The 18,400-nt window shown below is 54.0% G+C and overlaps 1 protein-coding gene across 1 annotated transcript in view; it reads right to left on the reverse strand.

Annotated features, from left to right (window-relative positions):
• CNGB1 (cyclic nucleotide gated channel subunit beta 1) overlaps positions 1-18,400 on the reverse strand; it is an 80,935-nt gene that overhangs the window by 44,916 nt on the left and 17,619 nt on the right. Inside the window, exons 8-14 of the mRNA XM_055552358.1 lie at positions 17,045-17,120; positions 16,761-16,800; positions 16,246-16,405; positions 15,172-15,247; positions 13,951-13,987; positions 7,612-7,780; positions 6,345-6,719 (exon numbers count right to left, since the gene is read on the reverse strand). Of these exons, the coding sequence (XP_055408333.1) occupies positions 6,345-6,719; positions 7,612-7,780; positions 13,951-13,987; positions 15,172-15,247; positions 16,246-16,405; positions 16,761-16,800; positions 17,045-17,120 (933 nt within the window). The remainder of the gene's footprint in view (positions 1-6,344; positions 6,720-7,611; positions 7,781-13,950; positions 13,988-15,171; positions 15,248-16,245; positions 16,406-16,760; positions 16,801-17,044; positions 17,121-18,400) is intronic.

An 18,400-nucleotide genomic window follows, 5' to 3' on the forward strand; every position in this document is an offset into this window, starting at 1 on the left:
ACTGGGCAGGCGGCAGATACCACGTCCTATTAACAATCTCACAGTCTGCGTCATGTGCTGGAGCAAGCAGCTGTGAAGGGCACAGCCACAATTCTGCTAGGAAGGAGGGCTTCCCAGAGGAGGTGGCCTGTGGGTTGAAATAGGTGGGGAATGGTGTCCAGGAAACAAGAACAGCATGTGCAAAGAAAATCCTGGAGCACGGTGTTGAGGAAACATCCTCTCCAGCAGGGGAGACTAATGGGCACTGTATGGTGTTCAAAACCTATGCCCAGCATTTCCCCTCTTGGAGTCTCCAGACAACCTTAAAGATGGAGGCAGAGAAGGAGGTATGAGAAAAGTGAGGCCCAGGGAGGTCAATTGGCCTGACCAAAACCACACAGCATATTGTCCCACATCACACAAGACTGAGACACACACCCTGATTTCTTTGCATGCCATGAGATCAGAGCCACACTGCAACTGCTGAAGGTTTCAGGGGCCCCTGGCCCAGGCAAAGGCATACATGAGTGAAAGGGGCCAGGGTTAGACTATAGGGAGCAGAGGAGAATATGGCAAATCAGAGAACACCTGCCCATCTGAATCAGCAACCCCATTCTGCTTGGAATGGGTGCCCTGCGGCCAGATCTGCTGATTTTCAAGAAAAGACTGAACTACATACACATTTGAATGTGGAATCTCCCCATCTTTAGAGGCTGATAATTAATCCAAACTAATACCTATATTAAAATCTGTATGACCTATATTGACATCTATATTAATGTGTCAATATCTCAAAGAGCCTGTCTCCAGGCTAAATTGGGCCCTGAGATGCCTGTGTGCAATCTCTGGATTAAAATGATGACTTGGGACCGAGGGTTAATGTGATTTTTGTGGTTAGAATTAGATCCGGCCTCCTAGCAACCTCAACCCACACCATGGACCATTGTCACTGAGGGGCTCACGGAGGATGTTCTTTAGCGTCTGCTGCCCAGAAAACCTGGATCCCCCATCCTCTACCCAAAGGGGCAAGTCTCAGACTCTGAGGTGGGTGAGGAGATGGGGCCCAGTTGATTTGGAGACAGCAGCCTGGGAGAAGGAATCAGCCAGCAATCATATTATCACAGCAGTTCCCAAGGGCTGAGTGCCAGGCACAGGGCCAAGTACTTGTCCCACCAAATCCTCACCCAAATGACCCTAAGAGCCCAGCTGCGATTGATCCCATTTGAGCTTAGTAATTGGAGGCTCAGAGAGGTCAGATGGCCTGGCCAAGGTCACATACCCTGTACCAGGTGAACCTGGATAAAAGATGTGTTTATCTGACCCCAGTGCCAAGTCCTTAATACTCCACTGCCAGCCTCTGAGTGTCTGCACAGCCCCAAGTGATGTGGATGAGTGACGTGAGTGTCTGGAGGATTCAAGCACCCAACTCATTTTCTTTCTCTTCATTGTATACATATTTCCATTGTGAGGAGCCTTGAGTTGTCAGATTCTATCCTGCCCAGGAAGAAACAGATTTTCTTAAAGAAAAGGGCATATTATGACTTTCACAGGGCTTAGCACTTCAGCCTACATGGGTCCCTTCCTCCATAAATATATTTTTAAAATTCTATTTTGTGACTGCATTTATATGAAGATTAACATGTTAAAACTATATTTAAAATATTCTCTTCCATCTTAAAGTTCATTTGTTGGGTCTGCTTTTCAATGGCACCCCACTCCAGTACTCTTGCCTGGAAAATCCTATGGATGGAGGAGCCTGGTAGGCTGCAATCCACGGGGTCGCTAAGAGTCGGATACGACTGAGTGACTTCACTTTCACTTTTCACTTTCATGCATTGGAGAAGGAAATGGCAACCCACTCCAGTGTTCTTGCCTGGAGAATCCCAGGGACGGGGGAGCCTGGTGGGCTGCTTTCTATGGGGTCGCACAGAGTCGGATACGACTGAAGTGACTTAGTAGTTGCATGCTAAGTCGCTTCAGTCGTGTCTGCGCTTTCTGACCCTATGGACTGTAGCCCGCCAGGCTCCCCTTCCTTGGGATTCTCCAGGCAAGAATATTGGAGTGGGTTGGTATGCCTTCCTCCAGGGGATCTTCCCACCTCAAGGATCAAAGCTGTATTTCTTATATCTCCTACACTGGCAGGCGGGTTCTTTACCACTAGCACCATTTGGGAAGCCCATGTTCTTGGAGGGCTTCTAAAAGTATTACAGAAACCATGCCCTCAAGCCTAACTGAGAATAAGGCCCTGCCTGGAAGGGGTGGATGGGCTGGTGCTGCAAGAAGCTGACTTGACTCTCCTTCCCTGAAACAGATGCAGTGGCCTCCTCGGTTCTCAGAGCACGAAGGCCCAGGAAATGAACTTCCCACAGTCCCAGTCAGAGACTTGCTGGGGTCTTGCTCATTCTAGAATCAGGCCTGGAAAGCAAGTCCCTGGGAAGCCTCCATTTGCTTATCAGTCAAATGGGTAGGCGGAGAAGGCAATGGCACCCCACTCCAGTACTCTTGCCTGGAAAATCCCATGGATGGAGGAGCCTGGTAGGCTGCAGTCCATGGGGTCGCTAAGAGTCGGACACAACTGAGCAACTTCTTTCACTTTTCACTTTCATGCATTGGAGAAGGAAATGGCAACCCACTCCAGTGTTCTTGCCTGGAGAATCCCAGGGATGGGGGAGCCTGGTGGGTTGCCGTCTATGGGGTCACACAGAGTCGGACACGACTGAAGCGACTTAGCAGCAGCAGCAGCAAATGAGTAGGACTTGTGCAGCCTCTACCATACAGCCTGGCCTTTTTTTTTGTTTTTTGGCCACTGCATGGCATGTGGGATCTTAGTTCCCTGACCAGGGATCAGAGCCATAACCCTGCATTGGAAGCACAGAGTCCTAACCACTGGATTGCCAGGGAAGTCCCAGCCTGGCTTATTTGAGTGAGGTCAGAAGTGCCAGTAAGAAGCTAAGAGAAAAGTCAAAAAATCTCCCCCTGTCCAGAGTCATCTGGATTCTCCATCTCTAAACACAGGTAAGTTGAACCGTTCCTTGTCTGCAGTACCAGATGTCTGCTTAAGACCCCAGCCTGACCTGGGATACAATCCCAGCTCTGCGCTCGCTGCCAGGGCACCCTGGATGTGTGGGCTGCTGTCTCTGGGCCTCAGTTCTCTCATCTGTGAAATGGGATTAGCAGTAGGAGCCCTGGCACAGCATGTGGCAGGGAACACAAGTGCTCATCAAATATGTGACAGCTGTTACTAAGACTGTTCCTGTCATAGTTATTATTAATCCCAGAGGAGGAGGCGATCTATGAATCACCCACGGAGATGGAAGAACATTTTACACAAACAACTCCAGCTATGGAGACACCATAACAGGCCCTACGGTGGCCCTGTCAGCCTCACCAGGGACCGTTTGGGGACACAGGTACACAAAAATCTTATTGCCCCTGGTTGGGAGTGTTCCCACTGCCTGCCAAGGCCCCCTCCTGACCTGCCCAGAAGCAGCAGGCCATGAGCTTCTGGAAAGCTCCCAAATTCCTGGGATTTGCAAGCAGAGGCTCAGACAGACCGGCTGAGGCAGGGAACACAGAGATCCTGGCTCTCTGAGTTAAAGATGTGGGAAGTAGCAGCTATAGCCTCTGGCAAGAGTTTACCAGCCCATTGCTCCTCCCTCAAGTCACAAAGCAGGCCGTGTCCCCAGCTCAAGGGCCTCACTGTAGACTCTTTGCCCAGCATCCCTCAACCCCGAAAGAATGGAGGGGAGCCCTTAGGGAGAATCAGGCACCTACTTGGGTCTTGCTGTCTTTGCCAACAGGGACGCCCATGATGCAGAAGCTCAGCTGGGGGCAATGACATTCATCCCAAGCCCTCGGTCAGTGCTTGCCAGTGGAGAATTGGGGAGCCCTGGCCCAGCCCCGAGTCTGCAAGGCGAACTCCAGAGCTAGTGTGACTTGAGTGGTGGATGAGCCTCCAATCCTTCCTGCTTCTAATCAGATTGAGGGGATGTGCCCGGAACTCTGCAGAAACGCCCCCAGGGAGACCAGGTGGGGACCAAAAGGCTGTGGTTGCTAGGAAAAGCCGAGCTGTTGCCAGCAGAGATCAGGTCGCTAGGCGACCATCTGCCCGTTACCAGGACCTGCACGTCATCAGTAACCCCTGTGACTCCACAGAGCTGGGAAGAGCATCTTTCCCCAGGCAGCAACAGCCCAGCTGCCTGTCCCATGCCTGACAGCCTCTGGCATTGTGCCTGGGATCAGCCACTCTGTCATCACAAGACCCTTGTCCTTACTTGGGGCCCTAGGTCCCAAAGTTCCCTGAGTTTGAAGTTCTGGGCAAATATATGTGTGATCAGGTACGTGCCTGGCAGTGTTTGTAGGTAACTGTATGCGTGTGCTTGTGTATAGTGTGGATACATGCAGGTGAGTGCACCTGTGCCTGTGTTACTTGTGCATGTCTGCAGGCTGTGTGTGGGTATAAGTGCCCTGACAACACATAAGTGTGCACATAACCCAGCACATCTGTGTCTGTGTGCAGGTGTGTATGCACAGTGCAGATATGTGTGGAGTGCCCATGTGTATTAGGCAGAGAACATATGTGTAGTTAGTATGTGTGCCTGGGTGCATTGGCTCCCTGGCCTTCCAGTGGTGTTTAGTTCAAGAGCCATGGCATATAAAGGGATTTGTAGGCCTGTGTGTTGGGCATGTGTGTGTTCTGGCAGAACAGCTCAGAGCTCTGCACTATACCCAGAGGCAAGAGGAAAGAAGAGAGCAGATAGGGCTGTACTAATGAAGACCCAGGCAGCACCTAAGGTCTTCACCTAAGGGAGTGAGAGCATCCTGGCTCTGGAGGGGCCTAGAGGGCAGAATTAGGACCAGGTTACAGAAGCCAAAAGGAAGCACTCTTAGTTTTGGCAGAAGAAATAATTTTCTAAGTCAGAGGTATGTGTGGATGGAATCGATAGCCTTTGAGAGGTTGTGAGCACCCCATTATTGGAGGCAAGCAAGTAGTTATGTGGCCTCCTGCTAAGGATGGAAAGATTATATGTGAACTGGGCAAGCGTGGACTCAAAGCAGATGAGACTAAGCAGGCTTCTAGCTCCCAAATCCTATGTGGTCTCATGATTTAACTGTTTCCTGACTGAGACTAAAAGTGACCCTTAGTAGAGATGAGAAGGTTGGTGGTTTTTGATGGACCGCATACTCCACACCAGGTCCTACTGCATCTGTTCCCAGCCGGCCCTCTGGCCACTCAGCAGGGGCTATTATCCCCACTGCCAGACCTCCCATTTTACAGATACAGAGGCAGAAGATCTATGCCCACCTGCTGCTCACCCAGGTCACTCTGCTGAGAGAAGCAAAGCTTGGGCTCCTAACTTTCATGGTGCTATCTTGCCTTAGGCCATGGCCAAAGGGACAGGGAGGCAAGGTGTGGGCCAAGGGGTACCACAGAGGGCAGAATGACAGGGACAGGGAACAATGCCAGGGGGGTGAATTAAGGAGAAAGGCTAAATCACCCGGTCTGATCAGGGGAGAGATTAAATCACCCAGCCACCTCGATGCTCCTCCTGCTTCAGTCTCTGCACAGTGCAGCTGCCGGCCTGTGTCACTCCCCTGCTCACAAACCTTCCGTGGCTCCCTATTGCTCCCAGGAAGTCAAGTTCAAGGCCTTCACAATCCGGCTCCTCTGAAGGATCATCTCCCCCGACTTCAGGTTACACTGTCACTCTTCCTGGGCTGCGCAGGCTGCTCGTGAGGCCGCAGTTCACTTTCGCTTCCTTGAAACACTTTCCAACTGGGCCTCCAGGTCCCACACTCTCCTCATCTCCCTCTCCTCCTCCTTGGTCCTTTCCGGTTCCTCCTGAACTCTGATCTGGCCTTTGGGTCTCCCCTTCATCCATACGCACTCCCTGGGCACCACCTCTAGCCCCACTTTCAATTCCATCTACCAGACCAGACATCTGCCTTTACATCTCCGGTCCAGCCTCTTACCCTCTAACCCCACTCAGGCATCCAGCCGTCTGCACATCACCTCCACGTGCATCCATCTCGCCATCTGCCCTTCTGTCTGGCTCGCATGGTTCAGGATCCTCTCCCCAAAACCCCCTTCTTGTGGAGGTGCATTCTACATTTGTTTGCCCGTATAGGGGTGGGTGGGGTGGGGGTGGTTGTTGAGTGTTGGGTATTGTGAATCCCAAGGTCATTATGAGCCCAGTGGAGGTCTCCCAGCAGCCCCCTAGCCTCTCTGATCAGTGCTCAGCGGTACAGCACACAGCACAGAACAAAGGGAGGAGCTCCCGTGAGCAGCAGAAAGCGTTCCCACCCCAAAAGCCATGGCAGCCCCTCCCTGGGTCATCCCTAAGCCAGGCGCACAAGTGTCTTACTCCTGCTCCTCCTCTTCGTCTTCCTCCTCCTCTCTGCCTTCCACTTCCTCTTTCCCTCTGCCTTCTTCTTCCTCTTTCTCTCCATCTTCTTCTTCCTCTTTTTCTCTGCCTTCTTCCACCTCTTTCTCTCTGCCTTCTTCCTCCTCTTTCTCTCTGCCTTTCACCTCCTCTTTCCCTCTGCCTTCTTCTTCCTCTTTCTCTCCATCTTCTTCTTCCTCTTTTTCTCTGCCTTCTTCCTCCTCTTTCTCTCTGCCTTCTTCCTCCTCTTTCTCTCTGCCTTCTTCCTCCTCTTTCTCTCTGCCTTTCTCTTCTTCCTCCTCTCTGTCTTCCTTCTCCTCCTCATCTTCTTTCTCCTCTTGAATCCGAGGCAGCTCCCTGAGTTGAGGTCAGAGGCAAGAGGTGAGGTCATTTTTAGGTGCACCCCAAGTCCCCTTCTTGCCCCAGTTCTCAGTAGGATGTCCTATAACCACAAGACTGCGCCTGGGGAGCCCTGGCCTCTCTCTAGCAATGAAGGCTCCCTCCCCGCATCAGGGGCCTGTCCTGGCCCCCAACTGCCCTGGTGCCAACCCTAGGTCACCCCTCACTCCCTGGTCCTCAGTTTCCCCATCTTTGCAATGTAGGTCATGGACCTGTGGACCTGAGGCCTCCTGACTTGAGCGGCTAAGACTCCACAGGAACTGAGCTGAGAAGCTCCTGTAATTGCGGAGGGTGGCCTGGCTATCACTACCATGGTTACACACTCCCTTCCTTGATGACCCTGCAACTCCCTTCTGGAAATGTACCCTGCAGATACACACGCACGCACATTCAGGGACATGTAACAAGAGTGTCTGTGGCAGAATTATTTAAAATAATAAAAACGGCCATCAATAGTGGACAAGTTAAGTACATTCTGGCATACCCATACAATGAAATTCTATGCAGTTGTTGAAAAAAATGAGTATGATCTCCATGTTCTCAATGCGGAAAGATCTCAAGGTACATTGTTGAATGAATGTAGTAAGGTCGATGGATGTGATATGCTCTTTTGTGCAAAAAATGAAGGGAATCCATGATCACATATGCTCAGATAGGCCCTGGAAAGTTACAGAAAAACCTTGGCAGCTGTTGTGCCCATGGGGAGAAAGATGTGTATCTGGTGGGAGGGAGAGGGAGGAGAACGTAGGCTTAGTCCCAGCTCTGCCCTTTTGTACCCATAGGGATTCTGTACCATATGCCTGTTATCTTCACAGACAATCTTTTTTTCAGGGCCTTCTCTGGATCCCACCTGGGCGTCTGCTCCACCACCTCGCCCTTCTGTTCATCAGCTGGAGCTGCCTCTGAGGTCTGCGGGCTGGCGCTGGTGCTGCCCTCCTGGTGTTCGTCCTCCTCCCAGTGAGGGTCAACCTCTTCTAGGATGAGATGCGACTCCTCTTGCTCTCCAGGGAGGATGCTGACTACAGGGGACACAGGGTATGGGAGAGAGTGGGCCTGGGCCTCTGAGTCCCAGGGACCACACAGGGAGCCTTGGTCATCACCAGCCATGCGCCAGTTCTCAGCCAAGCAGTGGAAACAGCAGTTATCACTGGGACCACTGACAACCAGGCCAGTGCTAAAGTGATGGGCTGAAGCCCACAATAATTAACCCTGTCTCCTTCCATTAGTTCCCCCTCTCTTTTTCCTTTTGAGACAAGGCTTCTCTGGTGGCTCAGATGGTAAAGAATCTGCCTGCAATGCAGGAGACCCAGGTTCGATCCTTGGGTCAGGAAGATCTCACCTGGAGAAGGCAAGGGCAACCCACTCCAGTATTCTTGCCTGGAGAATCCTATGGAATGAGGAGCCTGGCGGGCTATAGTCCATGGGGTCACAAAGAGTCAGACACGACTGAGCAACTGACACTGTCACTTTTCAATTATAGTTAGTCTTTGTTTCTCAGCAGGGCCTCCTTCCTGGAGGTCTGTACAGAAATGATGCTTCCAAACACAGAATTGCAGGTGATACCATGAGACCTATGCTCAAAGTCCGCCCTGCCATATCCAGGTGCAAATGGCCTGGAATGTCCTGAGGGCTACAGAGAGAGCTTGTTCACTGCCTGTTCTCCAGATGCCACCCCTGCCGACAGCACACTTCATGCCCATAATCTCAGAACCTGCCTCTGGGAGTCTAGAAAGATTTTCTCTTGAACTGGAGGCTCCACCTCCAAGAGAACTTGACTTTCTCATGGACGTGGTCTCACTTTCAACATTTCTCCATGGACTCTGGTCCCTGGCAGAGAAAGTGGGGCTGTGAGCGTGGCAGCAGTGGGTGCAGGGGAAGTTCATCAGGAGCTTGAGCCCACCCCCAGACAGGAGAAAGGGGAGAAAGGTGAAGATTACCTGGGAGCAGGTGGTCCCCAAAAGCTCCAGGGCTCTTGGTGGGCCTGAAGCCAGGTGTGAATTACTAATGGTGACTTTCAGTGGAAGCTGGCCTCAAGTCTTCTCCTTTGACTCTGGGAGTTATTGTTCATAGTGCAGGATAGTAACAACAATAGCACCAGCTACACTTATTGAGCATTTACTATGTGCCAGGCCCCGTACTCGGAGAAGGCAATGGAACTCCACTCCAGTACTCTTGCCTGGAAAATCCCATGGATGGAGGAGCCTGGTGGGCTGCAGTCCATGGGGTCACTAGGAATCGGACATGACTGAGCGACTTCACTTTCACTTTTCACTTTCATGCATTGGAGAAGGAAATGGCAGCCCACTCCAGTGTTCTTGCCTGGAGAATCCCAGGGACGGGGGAGCCTGGTGGGCTGCCGTCTATGGGGTCGCACGGAGTTGGACACGACTGAAGCGACTTAGCAGCAGCAGTAGCAGCAGCAGGCCCTGTACTAAGTGACCTACATGGATTAACTCAATTAGTCCTCACATCAACATTTTGAAGTGGGAATAACTATTATCCCCATTTTATATTCCCTCTTTTATGTTTTAGTCCCCATTTTACAGATGAGCAAACTGAGATGCAGATTAAGGCTTTCTTGTGTTTCCCTCACGCCAGGTTCAGGGGCAGTCTGCCCTCCAAGAGTTCTCACTCCCCACTCCTGCCTCCTGTCTTCCAGGTACAGATGTTATCCTGCCTCACAGAGGAGGTGCCCACCACATCCTGGACTACAGTCTTATCTCCCCTATCCCTCTAAGCACCCTGGATGCTGACCAGGGAGGATCCTCGCACTGTGGCCCTGAACCCAGTGGTGGGACATACAGGTCATGGGTGCTTGCTGTTGTATGTCGTCACCCAGCCTTGGTGTGGGGTCTTCGTTCGGACCATGCCTTGAGGGTGCAAGTTCCTGCTTGACACCCAGGGGCCACCCATGGGACAGAATATCCCCTGACCCGTGAGCTCATGAGCTTTAGCAGCAACCCTGCAGGGTAAGAACAATCCTCTCCCCATTTTATAGACCAGAGAGGCTGAGTGGCTTGTCCAAGGCCACACAGGATGCCAGAGGCAGGGCCAGGTCCCCTGACTCACTTCCCAGGTGCTATCCTAGGTGACAAGCATGCCCCAGAAGCACCTGCCCGGCACTGGCAGCCACCCCATGACAGGCGTTGGATGCCATCCTTGCTCACATCCTTGCTTTCCCTCTCGTTAACCCTCTCTCTTTAGGTACTAATCAGGGCTAATTAGGCATTTTACAAGCATTTCCTCCTTTCATCTCTGCACCAGGCCTGTCCTCATTTTATAGCCAAAGAAGAGGATGGTGCCTGAGATCACCAGTCAGAAAGGGCAGGCAGGGGGTACCGATCCTGGGGCGGGCCCTCCTGTCCCTGGAGCTGTAAGGTGGGACCCTCTCCATAGGCATCTGACTCTCAGCTCTTCCGGCTTTTCCAGGGTTCCTCCAGGCACCCAGGTCACAGATGGGGCCACGAAGTGCTATGGATGCTCAAACTCACATGGAAACTGCTGCTCCATCCGGGGCTTAAACTTCACCCTGGAGTGCCTCAGGGCACACCCCTTCCCGTGCAGTATCCTCCCAGCCTAGGGCGGTCTTCAGGGCAGCCACATGGGGTTCTGACTCCAGCAGCACAGGTCGATAGCCCCAAACAGGGAGGGAGCTATTTCTTCTCAGACCACCCGACAGGGAGCCCAGGGGCATGGACTCTAGGCCAAGGCTCCCACCCGGTCCCTGGGTTGCTGGCAAAGCCCTGGCCTGGACTTAAAACCCCCATCCTCCCTGGCGCGCCTGGGTCATGACACCCGCTCTCTCTGTCTCTCGCTAGCCCAGACCCGCATCTTCTGGCCCCTGAAGCACTAACTCCTCACTAACTGGGTATTTCTCAAAGTGTGGTCCTCTGCACTACACCGCCGTCAGAATCATCTGAGCAAGTGGGTGCTGCTTGAAAGTGCAGATTATCAGGCTCCCACACTCTTTAAATTGGAAGGTCTGGGCATGGGACATTCTTCATAGCCACCCCCAGATGTCACCTGAAGTTCAAGAACCCCTGCTTCAGTGGCCTTCTCTGCCTCCGATGCTTCCTTAGCCTCAGAGTAATCTCTGCAAAGTCACTGCCCTGCTCAACCACCTCCAACGGCTCCCCGTCACCTACAGCCTAGTCCCCTGACATCAGGCCCCGACTTTTCTAGTTTTACTTTCTACATCAAGGACTCTGGGCTCCAGATTAGCTGAAGTGCCCAGCCTTCTCCCTGTACACTCTCACCGCCAGGCATATGTTCACCCTGTTCCCTCTACCAGCTTGCCCTCCCCTCGTTGCCAGTCTGAGACCTCGGGGGTCTCAAAACTCAAAGGCCTATGTAGCTGGGGAGATGAGAGTGGAAGGTGCCACCTGCTCTCAGGTGGCAGCTGCCACTCAGACTGTCCCCAACGCACAGTGTGGGACCATGACAGCCCGATATTCCCAGTTGTCAAGAGAAGCCAGGTTTTTCTGTGCCAAGCCACCTGATTTTTCAATGTTGACAACTAATGCCAATGTTTAAAATCCTCCTTGCCCCAAACAAAGACATCTTGTGGGTCAGCTGGGACCCAGGGCAACTGGCTCAGGACCCCTGGCTGACTCCTTCCAACAGCCCCAATATGCGGGCCATATTAATTCACCCAAGTCTCAAGCCTAAGTACTCCCTTTAGCCTTACCCGGAGCAGTAACATCATGCAATCACAAGTCTGATGTACTACCATATGCTTTTTAATGTCAGTTAAAGCATGTGATGTCATCCACTAGTGGTCCCCAAATTTTGGAGGGGGAGAACATGGCCAAGCCTAAGGAGATCCTCTTTTGGGAAAAACTGTCCCGTGGGGGCGCTGAGTGCGTCAGGCACCCTCCTGAGAACTGCGTGGGTGTCCTTTGAAAGCCATGCCTGTGGGCGTCCCTGCAGCCTTCTGGCGGGAGGTCCTCCCTCTGTCCAGCCTAAACCCTACAGGCTGCCGGGCTGGCCTTCCCCTTGCTCGGGTGGAAAAGGGCAGCCTTAGTCTCTGAGAGGCAGTTCTGGGACTGGCTCCCTGTCACCCTGCCTGGGATTGGTCATGGGGGTGGGCAGCAGGGGGTTCAAGGAGGGTGGGGAGTTCAATGGCCACCTCATTCCCCTCCCCAGCAGGTCTTCTCTTCAGGGCACCCTTCTTTCCTTCCATCCATCTGTCCATGTGTCCATCTGCGCTCTCCCAGGCTCCCTTCCCTTTTGTTTCAGAGGCTTCCAGCTGCCACCACCCCTGAAACAAAGGAGAAGACAGAGGAGTGGGTGGCGGGGTGGACAGGCAGAGGGAGTGAATGAGCAAAAGGATGGGGGGATCTGGGAGACCGGGCAGGGGAGGGGTCACCCTTATCTGAACAGCGTTCACCCCAAGAAACTATATCCCAGTCCTAACCCCTGTTACCTGTGAGTGGGACCTTATTGGGAAATGAGTTTTTGCAGGTATCACTAGTTAAAGATCTCAGGGTGAAGTGATGCTGGATTTAGAATGGGAGGGACCTAAACCCAATGACACCTCCTTATAGAAGACATGAAAAGGAGGTTTGGCGGACACAGAAAAGGCAGAGCTTGGAGGGCAGCTAAACGCCAAGGGGCATCAAGGATGGCCAGCAGCCACTGGAGCCAGGAGAGAGGTGCGGCACGGTGCCCACCTCAGAGCCCCAGAGCCAACCCTACCAACACTTCAATTTTAGACTTCCAGCTTCCTGAACTGAGAGAGAAACATTTCTGCTGTTTGAGGGTATCCATTTCTGGTCTTTGTTATGGCAGCCCTAGGAAACTGACACACCCTAGTTTCATTCATGACCCACATGCTCCAGGCACACAGCTAGGTCCTGCCTGCAGGTGGCTTTCAGAGGATCAGGAAGCAGGTTCAGAGGGTGGGTGGGGGGTGAGGGTCCATCCTCAGATCTCTCACTGGCCCCTGGGGGTGGAGGGGATGGGTCTCTGTTCCAGGGAAGGGCTTCCGGTCCTCTAACCTTGGCCTGGCTGAGCAGCTGCTGCTGGGCCCAAGGGACTCTAGTCACTGCTCCCTGACAACAGCTCTGTGACCTTGGGCACATCTCTGCCCTTCTGCCCACCCCAATAACCGTGGGCAGCCCTGCTCTGCACCCTTTAGCGTGGCCGTGAGCTCAAGACTGAGTGAACCCTGCTCTGAGCCTTCCCTTCACGACACTACCATGATTATACAAACCCCATAGCCTCCTATGCCTGAGCTCCACAATCAGCCAGTCTGCGCGTGCCGCCCTGTGTCGGAGTGACCACGTGCGCTAAGTCGCTTCAGTCATGTCCAACTCTGACCCCATACACTGCAGCCCGCCAGCTCCTCTGTCCCTGAGATTCTCCAGGCAAGAATACTGGAGTGGGTCATAAAGGCCACCATAGTGGGGCTGGGGCAGGCAGCTCTGGGACACCCAGGGCCCACATTCTGAGGGCCTGTGTCCAGGGTGAAAGAGGGCCACTGCCCTTGACCTGAACTCTGCTCCGCTCACCTCCAGCTCTCATCACAGGCCTGGCACAGAGCAGCCCTCCATGAGCATTTATGAACAAATGAATGGATGTGTGGGTGCCCCATATCCCACATGCCTTTCCAGAGGCCATGACATGAAGGAAGAGCAGATTTTGGATCTCAGCCCTCCCCTCTGGGCCCCAGTCCTCCTGCAGGGCTGAGATAAAAAGCAACACATACTCCCCACAGGCGAGGGGATGCCCTCCCAGCTCAAGGTGTCCAGTACCCCCATAGAAAGCCCATCTCTCTCCTTTCACCCCATAACCAGGAACTCTGCTGAGCCAAACCCACTAGCCCAGGGGACCATGGGACACTCTCTCCAGGGCTTCCTTGCAGGAAGGGAGGCTCATCAGACCTGATCTCAGAATTATTTTTTCTGGATAGAAGCTGGCAGGCAGGCCAAGTTCCTGAATATGTGCCCATCCCCTCGGCTCCCTGGTCCCCAGGAGGGGGTCTCCAACCACCATCTGATTCTGGGCCAGGCTCTGGCTACCTGGCCAGGCTGACCTGAAGTGTGGCCTGCAGAGCATGGGCTCTCCCAGGTCCAGGTCTGGAGACTGGCTACCCCAGCCATCCCCATGTCCTTGCCTGGCCCATACACACTCAGACCAAACAACCCCCACAGAGACGCACACAAGGACCCACTAAGGTGTCACTTACTGGTCTGCACGTCACATGTCACTGGGGCATCAGACTCCTGTATGGGGGGAGAAATGGGGAAACAGTTTCTGTGGGCTCCTCACCGGCCTTCCTGCTTCAGTCAGCACTCCTGGCACACCAGGAGTAAGAGGGTCTCCTCACAGCACCCAAGACACTCCCTCCCCTCAGAGTGGCCCACTGCTCTAGTCATTCCCCTATCAGGCTCACTGCTTGCCTGGTCCCACCTCAGCTCCTTTGCCCAGGTGGGCACCTGCCTTGGTTGCCCTCTCTCTGGTTCTCTATGCATGAAAACCCTCTCCCATCCTCCCCTGAGGGTTCTCTCAAAGCTCCATCTGCACGCAGGCCTCTCCCCGCCAGCCCATCCTCAAAGACCCCCACTCAGTCAGTGCATCTTCACCCACTAATCATTCCTGCTGCTGGACACCCCCCTTCCCTCCTCTTGGGGAGCTCTAAAGCTGTTCCTTCCTCTGCCACCCACAGAGGGTGTGTGAACATGGAGCCTGAGGGGTCAGCCGGCAGGGAAGCAGTCCTGAAGCTTCCTGTCCACCTTCCACTACAGGGGGACTACCACCCAGGCCTCCCATTCCAGGTGCTTCTATGAAAATGTTCAATTGTGTCCAAGGGAGAAAGGCCAGGCAGCAGGTTCTTGGAGAGGGCAAGGTAGGGTGCCCTGCTCCCCCCTCCAACCCATGTGGGAGCTCTAGATCGTCAGAAATGCGCACAGGGCCCGGTGGCTTCCCACAAGCCCCACTTCTTCCTAGAACATTCCGGGCCTCACTTGTCTCTGGGCCTTTGCACATACTGACCTTCTGCCTAAAGGACCCTTCCTACACCACCTCCTTCATTTTCACCCACCCTCTTCTTACTCCTCCTTCAGGTCTCAGCTTGCAGGCCACCTCTACTAGGAAGTCCTCCTTGATGCTCCTGGGAGGCTCCTCCTCTGCATCCCACATCCTCTCTGCTCCCCCCATGGAAGCACCTCCCCAGTGACTGTGACCAGCAGGCAGGCAGTCACTGTGGTTACAGTGACCAGAGAGTGTGTGTGTGTGGAATGGACATGAGCCATGCAGACAGGCAGGCTAGGGGGGCTGAGTTCCGGTTGCAGGCTCCCATCTTCCGTCTGTGCCATCCCCGACCAGGGACCATCTCACCCTTGTCTGAGCTCCCAGGACCCTCCCACCACCACGACCCAGGACCCCTATTCCCCCAGACAGCACCCACCTGCTCCCCACCCTTCCCACGGATCACTGGCTGTGGCAGGGCCATCTCCAGCCTGTGCAGGATCCATGCCATCAACCTGCAAGTGGGAGAGAGAGAAGGGGCCATGTCCAGGCAGGAGAACTCATAGGAAGACTGAGGCTAGAGTCAGACCCCTCCCCAAGGCAGGTAGCAACCTGCCAGAAGATGAACCAGAGCCCAAGTGCCCAGGCCTGAACACCGCTGGCCCATCCCTGGCCTCCCCAGGTGAGCCTCTGGTGACTGTTCAGACCCCAGCAAGTAACTCAGTCCCCTGCTACCCTCCACCCCACCCCTAAGATTCATTTCCAGCCCCTCACTCACTGCCAGGGTGGGAGCACTTAGCAGTACCTATCTTGATTTTATTTTTTTGGCCACATGGCATGAGGGATCTTAATTTCCCAACCAGAGATTGAACCCATGTCCCCTGCACTGGAAGAGTGGAGTCCTAACTACCGGACCACCAGGGAAATAGACATCCTGATTTTAAATGCGTGTATCCTTTGAGCCAACAACTCCATTTCCTCTGATTCGCTTGCACATGAATGCAATGATGCCTGTACAAGTATATTACCTGTTCCAAGAGTGGAAACCCACCTAAATGTCCACTGAATGGTTAAATAAAAGCTGGTACATGGGTATAATGAAGTAGTATGCAGCCGCTGAAAGAGTGGAACTGACCTTTATGTGTAAAAACCACCTCTAAGATATATTTTTAGGTTAAAAAAAAGTGAGATGAACTGGAATCTACTGCTAGAGTCTAGCGTATCTAGAGTTTGCTGCTGCCGGGTATGTACGTTTGCAGGAGAAATGTTCTCCGAGCTCCTCTGCATCTCAGAATTGTGCAGAAGCAGGAGAAGCTGCAGATGTGATGGCCCAGGGAGGGGGCGCTGCAAACCCGCTGGAATTTTCTCCCAGGTGCATGTGTTACTTTTCTAATTTAAAAGACTTGTTTTGGGGGGGCAGGGGGGTGGTGGGTGGGTGGGTGGGTGCAGTACTGGGCTGGGGCCAGGCACTGAGTCTGCTGCCTGTGGGAGCAGAGGTGTTTGAGGGGCTCACCTGGCAGAGTCCTGCGGGGGCGGCAGGGAGGAGGCTTGAATAGTGGGCTGGGGCTCTGGGGTCGGTTCCTCCTCAGGCTCCGGGGGGCCAGGAGCCGGCAGGGAGGGGCTCTCCTGGGCCTGCGGCATGGGCTTGATCTCCAGGGCGGGTCCTGGGGGCTCTAAGTAACAGAGAGGGAGGGGGTAAGGATGACATGGCGGGGCTCCATGCAACCCCTAAGGGCATGGGATCCAGATTCGAGGTGCTAATGTGACTGAGTGGGGAGCCCTTCGGGACCATGCTAACTCCCCCCATCCTCAGACAGACATGGAGCTGAGGTGCAGGGCCTTGTCCAGGCCTTGACGAGGCTGTCCCCGGCTTCCCAGCCTGGACTAGGGAAGGGGTTTCAGGGTTCCCACAACAGCCAGTTCCCTGCAAGCTGAACCACTCCCCAAGCACCCTTGGAGCCCCATTTGTACCCCCAGCCCAGTCTGTGACTATCCCAGGCAGCCACTCCCCAGGTCCCTTCCCTGTACCTGGACCCAAGGCAGCATCTGTAGGCTCATCGCTCCAGCCCTGGGTCAAAACAGGAAATGACATTACGGAGGAAGAGGTCAGGTGCGCTCAGGCCCTGGCCAGCCCCGCCCACTCTTCCCCTCCACCCGTATCCCCTCTTGCAGCCACTCCTCCCCACTAAGGACCCTCCAGGGAGGAGAGCACCCGTCCCCCACCAAGGGTCCCAGGGGTGAGGAGCACTTGCTGGAGTAGGTGGGCCCTTCCTGGGTAGTCAGCTGCCTGCTCTCCCTTTTCTTCAACTCACCTCAGAGATTTTTGGGGGCTGAGGCAGCATTTTCTCCAGATTCTGCTCGAACCACCGGAGGAGCCAGGGCCCAGGCCTGCAGAGGAGCCAGCGGTCAACTGAGCAAACTCAAGTGATCAGCCCTTCCCCGGCTCCCTTTCTGCACAGTGGGGACCTGGGACTGCATACTCTTAAAGGGCTTCCAGTGGTAGGGGACTTCCGCCACACTGAAATTCTGACCCAAGGCTGGACAAGGCTCTGGAACCACAGGCCCAGCCTTGGCCTCCTGGGCAGTAGATGAGAGTTAGGGCTGCTTGCGGACATGAATGCAGCATGGGGGTGAGGGGGTGCTCCCTGTGACTGGCACAGAGAAGTGTGGCTTCATGGGTATGTGAACAGTGTGGTCACACAGGGCCCCATACTTAGAAAGGCTCATGTCTGCTTTAATGCTCTATTGTCACCATCTTAATCCTGTATTTTCATTTTGCAGTGGGCCCCACTAATTACATAGCTGGCTCTGGGATAAACACTGGGTCCCCAGATCCATCTATTCCAGGCAGCCCCACTCTCTTCAGGGAAGCTCCATGCTCCCAGGGGAACCCATCTCCCAGGTGTGGCCCAAAAGAAAGCTGGCAAGTCCTCTGGGTGCCTTTACTGGTCTCACTAGTCTCCAGAGTAACCCTGGGGACCCATGACCTAGGCAGCCTCCAGGGGACAAAAGAAATAGAGAGCAAGCAGGAGCAATGAATCAATGAATGAATGGTATGTGTGACTGTATATTCATTCATTCATCTCTCCTGTGCTCAGTCGCCTTTGTACAAGAGGCACTGTGCTGGTCACTAGGGGTTTGGCAGTGACCTAGACAAACATGCCTGAGTTAAGGACCCGACAGTCTAACAAGGCACAGGCAGGTGGAGCTCAGTGAGGCCCCTCCCAGGAGTAGGACATGGGCTCCTCCATTTGCCACAGTCACCACCCAGCCTGCCACCCTCTCAGTCAGTTCTGAGAAGTCAGAGCAACTGATGCAAGAGTGTCAGTCGCTCAGTAGTGTCCAACTCTTGGTGACCCCATGGACTGTAGCCCACCAGGCTGGTCTCCAGGCAAGAATACCGGAGTGGGTTAGCTTTCCCGTCTCCAGGGGATCTTCCCAACCAAGGAATAGAACCCAAGTCTGCATTGCAGGCAGATTCTTCACTGTCTGAGCCACCAGGGAAACACCCTGAGAAGTCAGAAGCTGTGGCCAGCTGTGAAGCCAACTGGGCACCCTAGTGTCCCCCATGGTGGTCCAGACCCTGCCTCTGGGCACCCACCTCCATGTGGCACCCACCTACACAAGGCCCACCCCTAAGCAGCTCACCCATGCCTTGGCCCCTATCC

Source organism: Bubalus kerabau, chromosome 17 (assembly GCF_029407905.1).
Source record: "Bubalus kerabau isolate K-KA32 ecotype Philippines breed swamp buffalo chromosome 17, PCC_UOA_SB_1v2, whole genome shotgun sequence".
NCBI lineage: Eukaryota > Metazoa > Chordata > Mammalia > Artiodactyla > Bovidae > Bubalus > Bubalus kerabau.